Source organism: Mastigoproctus giganteus, chromosome 12, assembly GCF_048544385.1.
Source record: "Mastigoproctus giganteus isolate SK-2022 chromosome 12, ASM4854438v1, whole genome shotgun sequence".
NCBI classification, from domain to species: Eukaryota; Metazoa; Arthropoda; class Arachnida; order Uropygi; family Thelyphonidae; genus Mastigoproctus; species Mastigoproctus giganteus.
In genome coordinates, this window is record NC_143586.1 from 98,045,485 (window position 1) to 98,062,764 (window position 17,280).

A 17,280-nucleotide genomic window follows, 5' to 3' on the forward strand; every position below is an offset into this window, starting at 1 on the left:
AATTATTAATTCTACCAATGAAACACTGATTGGTAAAACGTCGCCCTTTTTTATTCAAAAAGGGTTAGATGGGTTAGCAGGTTCACCCAAATCAGTTAAGAGGCTTCGTTCTGGAGACCTTTTATTTGAAACTAAAAATGACAGGCAATCGGAACATATACTCCGGGTAACATCAATCAGAGGAGTACCCATAACAGTGACACCACACAGAACACTCAATTCATCAAGAGGTGTCATTTCGGAGTGGGACCTTCTCGACGTAACCGAGGAGGAAATCTGCTCCGAATTAAAACCACAGGGAGTTATTGCCGTCAAGAGAATTACTGGGCGAAGGGATGGAAAAATTGTTAAAACCAGGAGCGTTATCCTGACTTTTAACTCTCCTAAACCTCCTGACGAGATTAAAGCTGGATACATCAATTGTTCAGTGCGTCCATACGTTCCGAACCCTTTACGGTGTTTTAAATGCCAGAAGTATGGACATTCTCAAATGGCCTGCCGTGGAGTCCTTACATGCGCTCGATGCAGTGCAAAGGACCACGAAACAACAGCATGTTCAGCCGCAAAACCCACCTGTATTAACTGTGAAGGCGAACGCCCGGCCTATTCACGAGCATGCCAGAGGTGGAAAGAAGAAAAAGAAATCCAACGGCTGAAGGCAGAGCTAAATATATCATACCAGGAGGCAAGGAAATCGGTCAAACCTCTGAATATCAACAAACCTACCTATGCCCAGAAGGTAGCAGGGAGATGTTCCGTCGGAACTCAGACGGACATGACCATTCCTCCAAAGGAGTCTTTCACTCCCATCGCGCGTTATCTCTTAAGTTCTCAAAAACCTGCACAGAAAAACCAATCAGCTGCCACTCCTATATCAGTACCTCCTAGTGCTCCACCACTACCAAAACAAAGTGGTAAAGAAAAGCTAAAAAGTTCGGAAGAGCCACCTGTAACACCAGAAACAATGGATGTAGAGACTAAGGAGGTACCGGATGAATCAGTCTTGGAACTCTTTGCGGAGGAAGAAATGGACACGGGACAGCGTCCATTCTTCCCCAAAAAAGATAAATCCAAGACTGACAAAAGTAAGCCCTCAGCACCTCGGAAGCCGCCTGACGGACCCACCAAGCCAAAATAATGGCTAAATTCCTACAATGGAATTGTCGTGGATTCCGGCGAAATACTGATGACATCAAGGCCCTCCTGCAAAAGCACGAGCCAGTTTGCTTTTGCTTGCAGGAGACTTATCTAAAGGCAAATGATGATCCCACAATGCATAACATCACAATTTTTCGTAAGGATAGAATTGCGGATGGTCCTGCTCGTGGGGGAGTGGCTATCCTTGTGGGTAACCAGACCCCAGTGCAGCCCTTGCTAATTACAACCAGCATAGAGGCTGTTACAATTCGCCTTACAGTCGGATTTCTATTAACCTTCTGTTCAATTTATTTGCCACCTGGGACTGACATCTCCCAGGAAGACCTTGATGATCTTGTAACGCAATTGCCTCCCCTTTCTTATTTCTAGGGGATTTTAATGGACATTACACCCTGTGGGGTAGTGCTAGAAATAATGGAAGGGGATGAGTCATAGAGCATACGCTAAATGACAATGGCCTCTCCCTTCTAAATGTGGGAACCAACACCTACTTCCACATGCCTACCCATACGCTTTCTGCCATTGATCTTTCTGTCTGCTCCCCCTCTCTACTCCCTTCACTGACTTCGGAAGTGGAGTAGAACCCATATGGAAGTGATGACTTCCCTGTGATAACCTGCTTATACAGTGTGAGACAGTGTCTTCCCTTCAGATTACCACGGTAGAAGACTGGTCAGGCTGACTGGAATGCCTTCCAACATCAGGCAGATTTTGACCTTAATGCAGTCAGTCAGGAGCCTATCAATGATGCAGTCACGTACATCACAGAAAATACCGTCCATGCAGCTGCCAATACCATACCGAAAACATCTGCCTGGTTTCCACCTTTTCCCAAGCCATGGTGGAATTCACAATGCACAACAACAAAAAGGTTCAAAACAAATCTTGGAGGATATTCCGCCGATAACCTACCACTGTTAATCTAATAGCCTTCAAACATGTGCGAGCCAAATCATGCTACATTTATCATCAGAGTCAAAAGGAATCATGGATCCGTTTTACATCATCTATTAATCAGTCTACCAACACTAAGGTAGTCTGGGATAAAATCCGAAAAATGAAGGGAAAATATACATCCCACCCCTCATCGATCCTAGACTATAATGGATGCACTATTGCAGAGCCCACTGCAATAGCCAGTGCTCTTGGGGAAACGTTTTCAAACATCTCTGGGATATCATCCTATCCCCCAGAGTTCCTGGTCCTGAAACATAAAAGAGAAAAAGAGGCACTAAATTTCACACCAAAAGGCCTTTTTTCCCTACAACGTGCCTTTCACTCTGCAGGAACTAAAAAGAGCTCTATCATTCCAAGGCAAGTGCTGTAGGACCAGATGGCATCCATTATGAAATGCTTATACATCTCTCACCAACATCTATGTTGGTGAGAGATCGCCTGCTTGTTCTGTATAACAGAATCTATATAAAAGAGCAATTTCCAGATTCCTGGCGCATGGCACTTGTCTTGCCTTTGCGAAGCCAGGAAAGGATCCTAAACTCCCTACTAATTACCATCCTATAGCTCTGACGAGCTGTCTGTGCAAAATCCTGGAGAGGATGATTAATTTTCGCTTAATGTGGTATTTAGAATCGAATGATCTTCTCTCCAGCATCCAGTGTGGCTCCCGAAAAAACAGATCAACTCTTGATCACTTAATTAGACTGGAAACATCCATCCGGGATGCTTTCCTAAAATGCGAACATTTGTTGTCAATGTTCTTTGACATGGAGAAGGCATATGACAACTTGGAGATTTGGCATCTTAAAAGATTTGCATATCCTTGGTCTTAGAGGGCATCTCCCCATTAATATTAAAAACTTTTTAGCCAATCGATCTTTCCAAGTTCGTGTGGGATCCTCACTCTCTCATCCCTTCTGCCAAGAGGAGGGAGTACCACAAGGATCAGTATTAAGTGTCACGCGTTTTGCCATCAAAGTAAATTCTATCACAGAACAGCTTCCTCCAACTGTAAACAGCGCCCTCTATGTTGATGACTTTAGCATATTTTGTCAGTCATGCAACATGAGGGTTATTGAAAGACAACTGCAACAAGCCATCAATCGCCTTAATTCCTGGGCACTTGCTAATGGCTTCAGGTTCTCACCAGAGAAGACCGTTTGCCTACACTTTTGTTGTAAGCGTAATCTTCATCCTGAACCTGAATTAAGGCTCGGACAAAATGCTATTCCAGTAGTGTCAGACGCAAAATTCTTGGGACTTGTGTTTGATAAAAAATCACGTACTTGGGACTTGTGTTTGATAAAAAGTTGACCTTTCTAGAACATATTCGTCAACTTCGTACAAAGTGCACGAGGGGACTAAATATTCTTCGCTCTCTCTCTCTCTCTCTCTCTCTCTCTCTCTCTCCTCTACGCGTTGGGAAGCAGACAGGTGCACCCTACTACGTATTTATCGTGCACTTGTACGATCCAAATTAGACTAAGGGGCCCAGGTATACTCCTCAGCCAGAGACAGTGTCCTTCGATGGCTGGACCCTGTCCACCATCAGGCTATCTGTATCGCTACTGGAGCATTTCGAATATCTCCTGTCCAGAGCTTATACGTCGAAGCAAACGAACCACCGTTATCCCTTCAACGTAAGCAGTTGTCCTTAAACTATGCTTTAAAGTTGAAATCCCTGCCAGACCATCCTACGTGGACATCCCGTTTTTGAGCCACTTTGGGAAAACTTGTACAATATCAGTCAGACTGCCAACTGACCTTCTGGTATTCAGAGAGTTTAACACCATGGTAGACAATTTTGCACAAACACCAAAAGAAACTCTTTCACCCTGGCATGCTCATACCCTCTTGTGCAACTTTTCCCTTAAGAAATGGGTAAAGTCTGAGACTCCATCGTCTGTCTACCAACAGCTCGGTGTCTGCACACCGAGCTGAGCACTCCGACTTCCTTCCAGTTTACACAGACAGCTCGAAGTCTGAATTGTGCATAGGATCTGCTGTTGTCTTTCCGGACACTATAATATCTCAGCAGATTCTTCCTGAATCCAGCATATACACTGCAGAGCTGCATGCTATAGAATTAACCTTGGATCACATTCGAACTTGTCAATGCCAAAGGTCAATAATATATTCTGATTCTTTGAGTGTATTACAGGCTTTATTATCTTTGAGACCCAACTCTCATCCAATTCTCTGTCGGGTTCAGCAGAAGATACATTCTCTTCGTGAATACAAGTTTGATATCCGCTTCTGCTGGATTCCTAGCCACATTGGGATAAGGGGAAATGATTTAGCTGACATTGCAGCCAAATCAGCAGCTCCCACTAATAATCTTTGCCTGTCAGTCCCCTATATAGACTACAGGCAAATAATACACAACAAGATATATTCCCAATGGCAAGAACTATGGCATAGAGAGAGAAAGAACAAATAAATTATACCAGATAAAGCCTGTAATAGAAACATGGCAGTCCAGTCTGTGCAGGAATCTGAGCGAGGAAGTCGTTCTTGCTCGACTCCGCATAGGACACAGTCATCTGACATGCTGAGGGCAGATGACCCTCCTATGTGCGAGTCTTGCGACACCATTTTATCAATGAAGCATATTTTAATAGGTTGCATTAATTTTACCCATGTTCGCAATATATATTTTACCGCTTTTACTCATCCCGACTGGGCCTTATACACTCAATCATATTTTAGCAGACAACGACCACGTGTCAGCAGTTTTTAAGTTTTTACAAGCTATTAATATATACACACATATATAAATTGAATAATTTACCTTTAAATTTATACTGCCATATATATATATATATATATATATATATAACAATTTGATGAGGTAACCTTTTTAAAGGTTACCAGAATTTATCTTTGTTGATATTTTAATCTTTTCTTGGCACAGTATAACCGTAGACATTTTTGCGCAAATAAAATCAATCGATCAATCAATCAACTACCAAATGTCCCTGTTTCAAGGTCTCAAAGCTGACTGATGGGACATGAATGGACATCACCCTTTGTGGGCTCTGTACATGAGAACCCTAAAGAAAAGAAAGTTTAATCGAAGCATTTCTAGATCAACAACAAATTAACTCTTTGAATAAAAGTCTCATACTCACAGAGAGACTGACAAAGCTCAATTCAAAATTGGACAGATTGTAATGGACTATTTTCTTCTACTTTTTTTTTTTTTTTTATGCTTCATTTGGTCTCATTAATACTAAATTACTACACATGCTCCATTGCAGTAAATAACTGAATTTTATTTTCACACTATCAAATACAAATTCTATACTGTTTTACAACACAAAAAAAAAAAAAAAAAAAATTTCAGTCTGGACATTTTTTGATCAAAGCTACCAGTGGTGAATTGCTGATTTCAACACAGATTCTACAAATCTCCATCTGTATACATGATTTTTTAGTTTTTCAACAAACAGAAGTCACTTCATGCTGGTTTTCATAAGTGTGGAGCATAGGGCAATAATCTAAACTTATTGCCTCTAAAAAATGATACTTCCACACCAGATTATTGGTGAAGTTATTTGTATACAAAGTATTAAGTACATAATTAACTTTTATAGTAGTTAAACTGACAATCTGTCACCCTGGAGACGATTCCTAGAAGAATTAAATATGTTAGTATTAGATTAACATTAATTTTATGCCATTGTAAATTTAAAGATTAGTTAACTTAGCAAATTTATATATGCAGAAAAATGTGTATTGATCACAGTAATTTTAATTACTATTGTAGTTCCTGTTATCTTATTTCATAATAAAATATTTTGTTATTAAATTTGTATTTTTTACATTATTATTAAATAGCAAGTTCAACAAATTCGCCAGCTTCCCCACCAGCAAATGATATTGCAACAGCACCCTGGCATTCGTGCTCAGCTCTCATCAGGTGTTTCACAGACAGCTTTATCTTCATCAGTTAGTCAACAACAGCAGTCTCAGCAGCAACAGCAAGCTCAACAATCTCAAGCTTGGGATGACCAAGGAATTTTAGGTCTCATCTAAGTTGCTGCATCTTTTAATTGTTCGGCAATCATCATTTTGTACTTGACCATGAACATTTTTTATGGACCAAACTAAATTTATACCTGAAGTGTAGTTAGAAAAACCTAGAGGCTAATGAAAAGAAAACTACAAGAACCCAAAGTATATTTTGTGGTTAACAGGAAACTAGTGAACTGTAATGAAAATGCAAAGGGGTGGCAGTCCCAAATTTTTTCATTTTTATTTATATTTTTATCATTTTTCCTCGCTAAAATACTCCAAGACAATAAATTTAATGCACAAATTTTTTCACTTGATACCACAAACAATTCAATTTGTGAACCCGCTTGTACAGACAATAATACACTGGTACAAAATGGCTTTGATAATGATGTGCCATAAAACCAACAACAGCACAAATATTCTGTAAGTTTTTGTTTTTATTAAACCTTATATAATTTGACTCATTCATGCTTCTACATTTTATACTAACTATTCAAATTGAAATTAAAAACTGAAGTTTCTCAATGAAGACTGAAAATGTGTTATTCCCTGAAAGGATAATTCTATTATTCTGTTGTTTCTATGGATAATGTCAGATGTTTTGATTCAGATTCTAATGCCAGGAGAGACATTTTGTATCCTTGTTCACTCAAATTTTTTAGTTCATGGATTCAAACCAAATGCTGTTCCAGACGCCTATTTAATATGCTATTAAAAATAGATATATTTCATACAGTTAATAATTATATTTTTAAAGAAGTGTAATTTTTATTCCTTCGTAGGCCTTCATTCACTGTTTTAAGAAAAACAGTGAATGAAGTTTATTCACTGTTTTTCTTACATGAACTGGGTTTCTCTCTCTCTCTCTCTCTCTCTCTCTTTTTTTTTTTTTTATATATCTTAAATTTGTACTGAAAAGCAAGAAACTGCTTGACTAGAGAGAATATATAATATTCTATCAAGAGTAATATTTTTGAATAATTTATTCTTTGGTCTCTCTCTCTCTCTCTCTCTCTCTCTCTATATATATATATATATATATATATCTGTAGGGAATTAGGTATATAAGGACGAAGCTAACAAGTTAGTAAAAGTAAACTAGCTTTAGCCAGGAAGGCCTATATAAAATTATATTAATAAAAATGAAAATAAAAATGATGATGAACAATGAAAATTGTAAATAACATTCTCTCACTTGGTCATCAGTCTGCTACTTCTTCAGGGGCTTTGAGCAGACTGATAGCCAGACTAAAAGAATGTCTTATACCTATCCGTTTCTGTTGTCCCCATTCCAGTTTTGCCTGATTTTAATTTTTAGGTGATTGTATTGAAATTAATATAAATTAAATGGGAAGTGCTAATAAATGAAAAAAGATAATGTGTTAAATTTAAATTTTGTAAAAATGGTGTCAGAATCAGCAAATTGGGATAGGCGACACAAAGCCCAACGGGTATGTATCAGATTAAATAAGAATGGGTTCTTACTTCCTTCTTGTTCTGTGGTGGTCAGACTGAAAAAGGATCAATTCCCGCCTTCTGGTTGTTTTATGTGTTGATTAAATGATACTGCACAGCCGTGCTTTTCATTGACTATGGCGTGATGGTGAAATTGCCGTAGGCAATATACCCTATGTCAATGCAAATGTTCTGATAACTTTGAGAGGGTTTATATTTGAGTTAGTGAAGGGGGGGAGGTTTGCCTCTGATGGCAGAAGGAACCTATATAAATGAAATGATGCGTTTATACAAGTAAAATAAGTGTTAGTATGATTAAAAACAAGAAGTATGTTAATTAATGAAAAAGTTTGTTAATATAAATATATAGGAAATGCTATCTCCTGGACAAGGAGGTATAGCTTTTCTAAAGCATAACGACCCATGTATGTCCGAGGGGATAGCTATATACATATTTACAGCCTCCTTCAATGTGAATTTTCACCCTGTGTCTCTAGGTTTTATACCATGTTTGTAATTAAATGAAGAGATATAAACGTTGTGTTTAAAATACCTTAGGCATGATTATTCTGTTGTTGGGAGCTTGATACAAGTTGATAAATTACCAATTATTAGATTGTCTGGTTTTTTTGGTGGGGGGAAATTTTTGGTCAGCCAGGTTACAGTGCAGTCAGACGACGAGCCTCTTCTGAGCACAATAAACCCGGCACTCAAAATTGGGAAGTCAATATCTTAGTTTGAAGGCACTGGTTTTTAGACAACTAGACAAAGATGGGCTATGGGCCATTTATTGGTGTTATAGTTCTAAACTGGTTCAGTGTATTTTCAATAAGTGTATTGGGATTGGCGTTGGGGTGGTGTAGATTGAGGTTCGCAAGTATGGCCACTTTAATATGATGTCTGCTGTAATTGGCAGTGATATTATTCTTGATGAGAATATCTATTAGTTTTTTTATTGCTTCCATCATGTTATCTAGATTATTGCAGATGCGTATTAACCTGTTTGTCTGATTTCTAATAGTGTTGCCATGGATATGCTTAACCAGATTGCTCTCCCAGTTGGTAAGCTAAAATGGTCTCTCTTATCATAATGTCGAGTGTAAACATTGTCATTGGTGATGGTGATTTGGCTGTCGAGATAGCAAGCTTGTAGGTTGCTATCTGGGTTGGTGTGTTCTGCGGGATAAATTTCCTGGGCTATAATATCGAAATTGTCAAAATTGGTAACCAGGACATCATCAATGTATCTGAAGAATATAATTTTTTCTTTGATATTGTTTTCGAAATAATGCAGGTAAAGTTTGGCTATGGAGCAAGAACTACTAGCCCCCATAGCCGTTCCCCTACTCTGCACGTAAATGCTGTCCCCCATAAGTATGTAATTGTTTTAAATTGTCGTGTGATATACTGGTGAAAAGGTTTTTAAAATCGTAAGTGTATAGACTTCTGATTCTATTGTTTTTGTTTTTGATGTAGTCAATATTTTTTTGTTATTGGAGATATGATGATAATAGTTATAATTATTATAAATTTAATCAAAATTATATAAGAAACTTTAAATATTCCCTCACTAAAGGAAGTAAAGGGTATTAACATACGAAAATATAACCTGGCCTTAAATTTTCATATATCATCATAACTTCTTATAACTTTATAATTTTTTATAGCACAATGAATAATACTACATATAGGAACAACATGCTGTATGAGTATCACAGCATAAATTGCACCCCAGGTATAGACATGACCACACAGGACCCGACATTTCCTGAAAACGGTCATATAGCATGCAATGCCGCCACACCACAAGTGAATAAATCGAAACCCAATGGACCTAAAGTTTTTAATTTCTTCCCACGCGTCAGACTATATAAATAGTCTACGTCAACTAAAATTTTAAAAAAATGTAACAGTAAACTATGCAAAACATGTCCATACATGCATAACAAGCACCAACAAACCTCCTATAATACACCATTTTTTTGCCATACAAAAAATGTTATATATCTAATGTAGAATATGCAGAATTCAATATATAGGGCAAACCAGTGCAGAGTTGCACATAAGATTAAATCTTCACCGTTCACAAATAAAAAAATACAGTGAAAATCCCACCAAAGACAGCAGCTCCAATGCTACAGACAAATACACCAATATAATTGAACTCAGACACTTCCAAAAATACAATTTCACTAATATATCGATAACCATCCTAGCAATAATGGAAAACACTGCCAAAAGAGAGATTATGGAAGACCTGTTTATACTACAGTATAAATCCCTCTACCCATATGGACTAAACAATAGATTCAATGGCAGAAATTTCACTTACACTAGCCCCAAACAATGTACATATACCATCTTTCAACTAACAAAAAACTTGCACATTAATGGGATAAAAAAATGGTAAAATTAAGCAAGAACACAGCAACTACAACAGGAATGGGCCACAAAATCTTAACGACTTTGATAAACTTCTCACAGAATGGGATAGGGATCCCATCGACATGAAAACTATACACAATACCCTATTTTCTCTTAAAATCAGTAAACTGAAAGCATTAAGCAAGATTTACCAAAAACTCAATATTCAGAACATACATCTCATCCATACTTTAGAAGATATATTTAAATTCAGAATCGGAATTGATTACCCAGATGGAACAAAAAAAGAATACTGCATTATAAAATTCCTTAATCATTCATTTGACTACGTCAACATCAGAGATATCATAAATAAAACCAAGACATACCTTCCTATAAAAAAATATCAACACAGAAATCAGAAACAGATACAACAAGCCAATAGGGATGGCCATATGTAACTATAAAAATACCATTGCTAATATGAACACCACAGATCAACCCTGTTACTGCCAGGAAAACAAATTTAAAAAATACATAGAAACCCCATTACAATCATATCATTATAGGCGACCTTAACATTATACAGGACCATACCCTAAGAGAGATTATGAAAAAGGGAACTAAATTCAGACTCAACACCTAAGCCAACCTAAAAAACACGAAAATCTATTTATATGGATCTTCTACAGTTTGCCTTTAAAATTGCCTTTCAAAGTTGGATAAATACTTCCACCGAACTTATTCTGGCTAGATTCAAAGAAATCATACCACACCAAAATTACGTTTAAACAAAACAACCTTAAAAGAATTAATTATAAAATTAAAGAACTACAAAATAAATTCATCATTACAAATACAGATAAGGCCAATAACAACTTCAGCGTTATATGCAAAAAATTCTACATTGACACACTTAAAGAGGAGACGAACCTCAGCGATACATATAAGCTCGTGAACTCCACACTTAGCTGCATTACCAAAAAACTTATAGCCATCACAAAAAAATCAAATTAAAAATAGATAATACAAGTTACCCATTCATATATTAGATCCCCAAATTCCATAAAGTCCCGATTTGAAAAAGGTTCATCACCTCTGGCAGAAACAGCTACATAAAACCATCCAGTAATTTAATCGAGGACAAATTAAATATTATAGCCAACCAACTCGCTAATACTAAATTTATCTCCAATAACAAAAAATATTTAGACTACATCAAAAACAAAAGAATCAGAATTTTAAAAACCAGTATATCACACGACAATTTAAAAAAAGTTTTTTTTAAATTGTCATAATGGTATGTAATAAACAGTACTGGCACGACCTTATTAATCTTAGTTTCAAAAACAATTACGTACTTATGGGAGACAACATTTAGAGTAGGGGAGTGGCTATGGGGGCAAGTAGTTCTTGATCCATAGCCAACCCTTACCTGCATTATTTCAAAAACAATATCAAAGAAGAAATTATATTCTACAGATACATTGATAATGTTTGTTTGTTTGTTTGTTTGTTATTTGGTTTTTAGGAGCATTAGCAACTAAGGCCATATTGCTCCAGGGATATGCGGTGGTCACGGGCTCAAACCCCGTTCTAATCAAGAAGCGTGTGCTATGCACTGCTGCTCCTGCCCACCCGGCTACAGAGGTGCCCCACATTGATGATGTCCTGGTTATCAATTTCGATATTATAGCCCAGGAAATTTATCCCGCAGATTTAACCATAGAACACACCAACCCGGATAGCAACCTACAAGCTTGCTATCTTGACAGCCAAATCACCATCACCAATCATAATGTTTACACTCGAAATTATGATAAGAGAGACCATTTTAGCTTCACAGCTATAAAGCTTACCAACTGGGAGAGCAATTTGGCTAAGCATATCCATGGCAACACTATTAGAAATCAGACAAACAGGTTAATACGCATCTGCAATAATCTAGATAACATGACGGAAGCAATAAAAAAACTGATAGATATTCTCATCAAGAATAATATAACTGCCAATTACAGCAGACATCATATTAAAGTGGCCATACTTGCGAACCTCAACCTACACCACCCCAACGCCAATCCCAATACACTTATTGAAAATACACTGAACCAGTTTAGAACTATAACACCAATAAATGGCCCATAGCCCATCTTTGCCCGGTTGTCTAAAAACCAGTGCCTTCATCAAACTAAGATAATGACTTCCCAATTTTGATTCCCGGGTTTATTGTGCTCAGAAGAGGCTCGTCGTCTGACCGCACTGTAACCTGGCTGACCAAAAATCCTCCCCCCCCCCCAAAAAAAACCAGACAATCTAATAATTGGTAATTTATCAACTTGTATCACGCTCCCAACAACAGAATAATCATGCCTAAGGTATTTTAAAACACATGATATTTATATCCCTTCATTTAATTACAAACACAGTATAAAACCTAGAGAGACAGGGTGAAAATTCACATTGAAGGAAGCTGTAAATATGTATATAGCTATACCGGCCCTTGTCCAGGAGATAGCATTTCCTATATATTTACATTAACAAACTTTTTCATTAATTAACATACTTCTTGTATTTAATCATACTGACACTTATTGTACTTGCATAAACACATCATTTCATTTATATAGGTTCCTTCTGGCATCAGAGGCAACCCCCCCCCCACTAACTCAAATATAAACCCTCTCAAGGCTATCAGAACATTTGCGTTGACATAGGGCATATTGCCTTCAGCAATTTCACCATCACGCCATAGTCAATGAAAAGTGCAGCTGTGCAGTATCATTTAATCAACACATAAAACAACCAGAAGGTGGGAATTGATCCCTTTTCAGACTGACCACCACAGAACAAGAAGAAAGTAAGAACCCATTCTCATTTAATCTGATACATACCCATTGGGCTTAGTGTCGCCTATCCCAGTTTGCTGATTCTGATACTATTTTTACAAAATTTAAATTTAACACATATTATCTTTTCTCATTTATTAGCACTTCCCATTTAATTTCTATTAATTTTAATACAATCACCTAAAAATTAAAATCAGGCAAAACTGGAATGGGGACAACAGAAACGGGTAGGTATGAGACATTCTTTTAGTCTGGCTATCGGTCTGCTCTAAGCCCCCCGAAGAAGTAGCAGACTGATGACCAAGTGAGAGAATGTTATTTACAATTTTCATTGTTCACCTTAATTTTTATTTTTATTTCCATTTTCATTAATATAATTTTATATAGGCCTTCCAGGCTAAAGCTAGTTTACTTTTACTAACTTGTTAGTTTGGTCCTTATACACCTAATTCCCTACAGATAGCTACCATTAAATAAAATTGACTAATATAATTTCATCCACTATAATGCCTAATTGTCCTATGTGCAATAGAATTAACGTTGCACAACTGACTGATACCTAATACGGTAAACTTTGCCAAATATCATTTTTATAGTCTTCAGTAAGAACACAATATATATATATATATATATATATATATATATACAGAGCAAAGAATAACATTTTGCATAACATTTGATAATCACAAAAATTTCAAACCTACTAAATTTTTTTTTTTTATCTCCACTCCAAAAATGAAACAAAATTGCTTTTGTTTCGTTATTTAAAACAGACTTTCTTTTAATGCTCTTTGCTTGCATAGATATTTTATGCAATTCTACACAACATAATTAAAATGTAGGCATTTTGGAGTTTAGTCTTTTGGATCCTGACATCTTGAATTGAAATGTCATAAAGAGCTAATTTTATATACTTTCTGAGATAAAGTTAATGATAACAGCACTTAAAGTGTACCATTTTTCAACATAGGTAATGTTGACTGCAGTTAGAAAATGTCATAGGCAGCAGTAATAGGAGCATAACAAAATTGAACAGTATCCAATCTATATAATATCATATAGAAATTAATTAGAAAAAAGCACTGCAATGAGATTTATTGAAGCTATAAAAGGTATAATTAATTATTTGCAGTTGTTACCAGTTTAAATTTTGAACTTACTGTGAAATAGAATGGTGAATGATGTTACCTTCTTAATTAGATACTGAGCATACTATCCTTTGAATCCAGTGTAATCGGTTACCTTTATATAATAAAATAATTACTTGCATTTTCGTAAAATGCAAATTCAAGCATCTTTTTCTTAAGAGAACCTGATTCTTTTTCTAACTTGCTTATTTTTGTTGTATTTTATTCTTCTCTTCTTCAGTTTTCCTGTAAAATTTAAGAAATATTTATGCCTTTTTATGATTTTACTGAAAGTTTACTTTTTTTTTTTTGAAGAATTTCCTGTGTGTTATTTTTCAAGCACATCAAAAATAGTCATTTCTGAATGTTGTTTATATGTTTCTGGTTTAATACCACTTCTGAATTCAGTATGCTTTAATTCTTTATTTTCACATGGTAGATAAGCACATGACAGATGTACTTTATTCATTATTTATTTTGAATATCACTAAAAAATAGCTGAAGGTTATGTAGGTCAGCATGCTATGTAGGAGAAAGACACCAAGCTACGTATAGCTGATTGTGCATTGTTCACCTAGTCGTACCTTTAAGTTTAACAAAATAAAGAAATCTAAAAGGAAACATGAAATAAAAAACGACAAAAAATAGTATGAAATGAACTATAAAATCTAAAAACAAAATAAGTACTCGTGGCCACTAACATAGATAGCAGTTCTGCAGGTTTTTTTTTTTTTTTTATGAAAACCCCAAACAACAGATGTATTGGAACTTATAGTACTTAGTACCATGCATAGGCTGAAGGTTGCGAAGATGAAAGAAGATACTTGTTGACTTAGACTTGAACCTCCTGTAGATTGAAATTTTCAACGAACACATATGAAGAAAGGTTATTCCAAAAACCAAAAGTTGAATGAATAAATGAGGAAGAAGAAAAGTTGGTTGTGTGAGTTTGAAGTTGGACAGTAAAAGGATGTTGACTAGTTGAGGCATGTGTTTGGAATGCTTTGGAGGGGGGGGGGGATTATTGAAGCCAATTCAGAAGGACAGTGCCCATTGAAGTATCTATGGAAAAGGCATACAGCAGAAACAGAACATCTATGAGACAGAGTGGAGAGACTCCGTCAGAGATGAGTCATTAATAAACCAAAAGAGATGAGTCATTAATAAACCAACTTAACTGTCCTCTTTTAAATGGAACCTAGAAGCCTCAGAGAGGTTAATGCTGAGAGTGAAAGAGAAAACCCAGTTTTTTAGATGCAGAGAATGCAATATTTATAATGTGCTTATGCCACGAGAAAGAGATTAGAAGTCAGGGTAATCCCCAATACAGATATGTTATCTTGCCTAGAAATCAGTGTCACTGAACATAAGCATAGGAGCAGAAAAAATCTTTTTGTGAGATATAAGACAGAACTCACTTTTAAGGGGATTAAAATCAACTAAGTTCTCTTTACTCCACGTTGATTAAATGGAAGGTTTATGAGCTGGCGGTTAATTGATTTCTCCAATTACTTTAGAAACAGTAGAAGTGCAAGAATTATCTGGAGATCAGCATTTAAAGAATTGGTATTGGTTATTCGAGAACTCGAAGCTGTTTGTGCAGAGCAAGGTTTCTCGAACTGGAAGGTGGAATGCAATGTGCTATCATCAGCAAAACTCTGGATAGGATTTCTGGTCAGTGGAAGAAAGTCATTAATATACAAGAAGAAAAGAGTAGGAGAAAGAACTGAACCTTGGGGAACACCAGGATTAGTGGAGGAGACAGAGAGCCATCTACCTCGCCCATAGTGAGCGGTCAGAGAGAAAACTGGATACCCAATTGCAAAAAACAGTTGGCAAACCATAAGATGTAAGTTTATTTACAGGACATCAATGTCAAACAATCAGCCTTTGAAATGTCAAGAGCAATTGCTTGAGTTTCACCAGACTTTTCCGTTGAATTTGTTGAATTTGATGAGTGACATAAGCCAGAATATCACCAGTGGATCAAACTGACCACCTTGTTTAGCCGAGTGGTCAGAAGCATGAGTGCAGTAGCACGTGCTCTTTGAGGGGACTGAAGTTCAAACCATGACTGCTAAATACGATTAACATTTATATTGATGATTTATTGTAAACTCCACTGACCTGGTGGTCATGCCAGACTATAAACAAGAACATTTTTTGAATCCATACTGCTGATCGTTGATTAAATGGAAGGTTTATGAGCTGGCGGTTAATTGATTTCTCCAATTACTTTAGAAACAGTAGAAGTGCAAGTCACTCTTTTTAGGAACTGACTGAATATGAGCAAATTTCCAAGCAGAAGGGAAAAGACTCTTGGAATAAGAAAGCGTAAAAAGTGACACAGAACAGGAGTAAATTCAGGAGCAGAGGTTTTAAGAACTAGTGCAGAAATACAATCAGAACCTGGAGCTTTCTTAGCATCAAGGTTGTTCAAAATCTGACATTTTAATGGAAAACCACAGGAATCATTGAATGGAGTGTACTGGGAATGGTGGGAGGTGGTTTACCAAGATCATCAATACATGAGTTGGAACAAAAATGGGATGCTAGCAAGTCAGTTTTATCTGATTTGAAAAAAATATTAGGGTAGAGATGGGCAAAAGTGTAGCTGACAAGAAGCAAGTTTTCTACTCTTAACCTGTTCAAAATCTAGTCTGGACTGATTAATAACTGTTTACAATTGTGGCAAGATTTGGTATAGGCAGAAAATGAACCTGGAGATTTGGAAACAATTCAATTACGATAGGCAACGTTCTTCTCTTCAACAGCCTTAGCACATTTATTAGAAAACCAAAGTTTAGATAAAGGACAAGATTTTAAGGTATAGTGTGGAATAAATGGATTCTGTCCCTACAAGAATTTAACTTCACTACATGATCTGAGCAAACATTGACATCAGAAGATTTGAAACAGTGATCCAATGAAAGAAAAAGAAAAGAAAAATCTCATATCATCCCATTTTGCATTCTTGTAATGCCAAACAATGCTAGGTTCAGAATGGCCATGAAAGAAAGGCTCCAATGGAGAAGAGACCACCAAGTGATCTATTGTGCCTAGAGGACCACACACCTCAACTATGTACTTGGGTTGTTTGTGAGAAAAAGATCAAGCGTGTTGGCTGAGTGGTTAGGATTGTCTGGTATTCTGTTAGGTAAATGAACAATCTGTGTGAAGTCATTAGTAATTGCAAAAGCCTCAGCATCTCAACCAGCTGGGTCCGTGTGACTAGGAAACAGAATCCAGCTGTTGTGAATATTAAAATCACCAAGAAAAATTTCATCGCTGTTAAGAAAGTTGCACTGGAGAGTCAAGTTTGAAAGATTTCCAAATGATTAGTGGAGTTGAGA

The 17,280-nt window shown here is 36.5% G+C and overlaps 1 protein-coding gene across 2 annotated transcripts in view; it reads left to right on the forward strand.

The window, feature by feature from the left end:
* LOC150077291 (mediator of RNA polymerase II transcription subunit 25-like) overlaps window positions 1-6,599 on the forward strand; it is a 763,048-nt gene extending 756,449 nt beyond the window's left edge. For both annotated transcript variants that reach the window (XM_090386696.1, XM_090386697.1), the window contains one exon: window positions 5,956-6,599. In XM_090386696.1, the coding sequence (XP_090242822.1) occupies window positions 5,956-6,153 (198 nt within the window). In that variant the 3' untranslated portion in view covers window positions 6,154-6,599. The remainder of the gene's footprint in view (window positions 1-5,955) is intronic.
* Window positions 6,600-17,280: the final 10,681 nt, after the last annotated feature.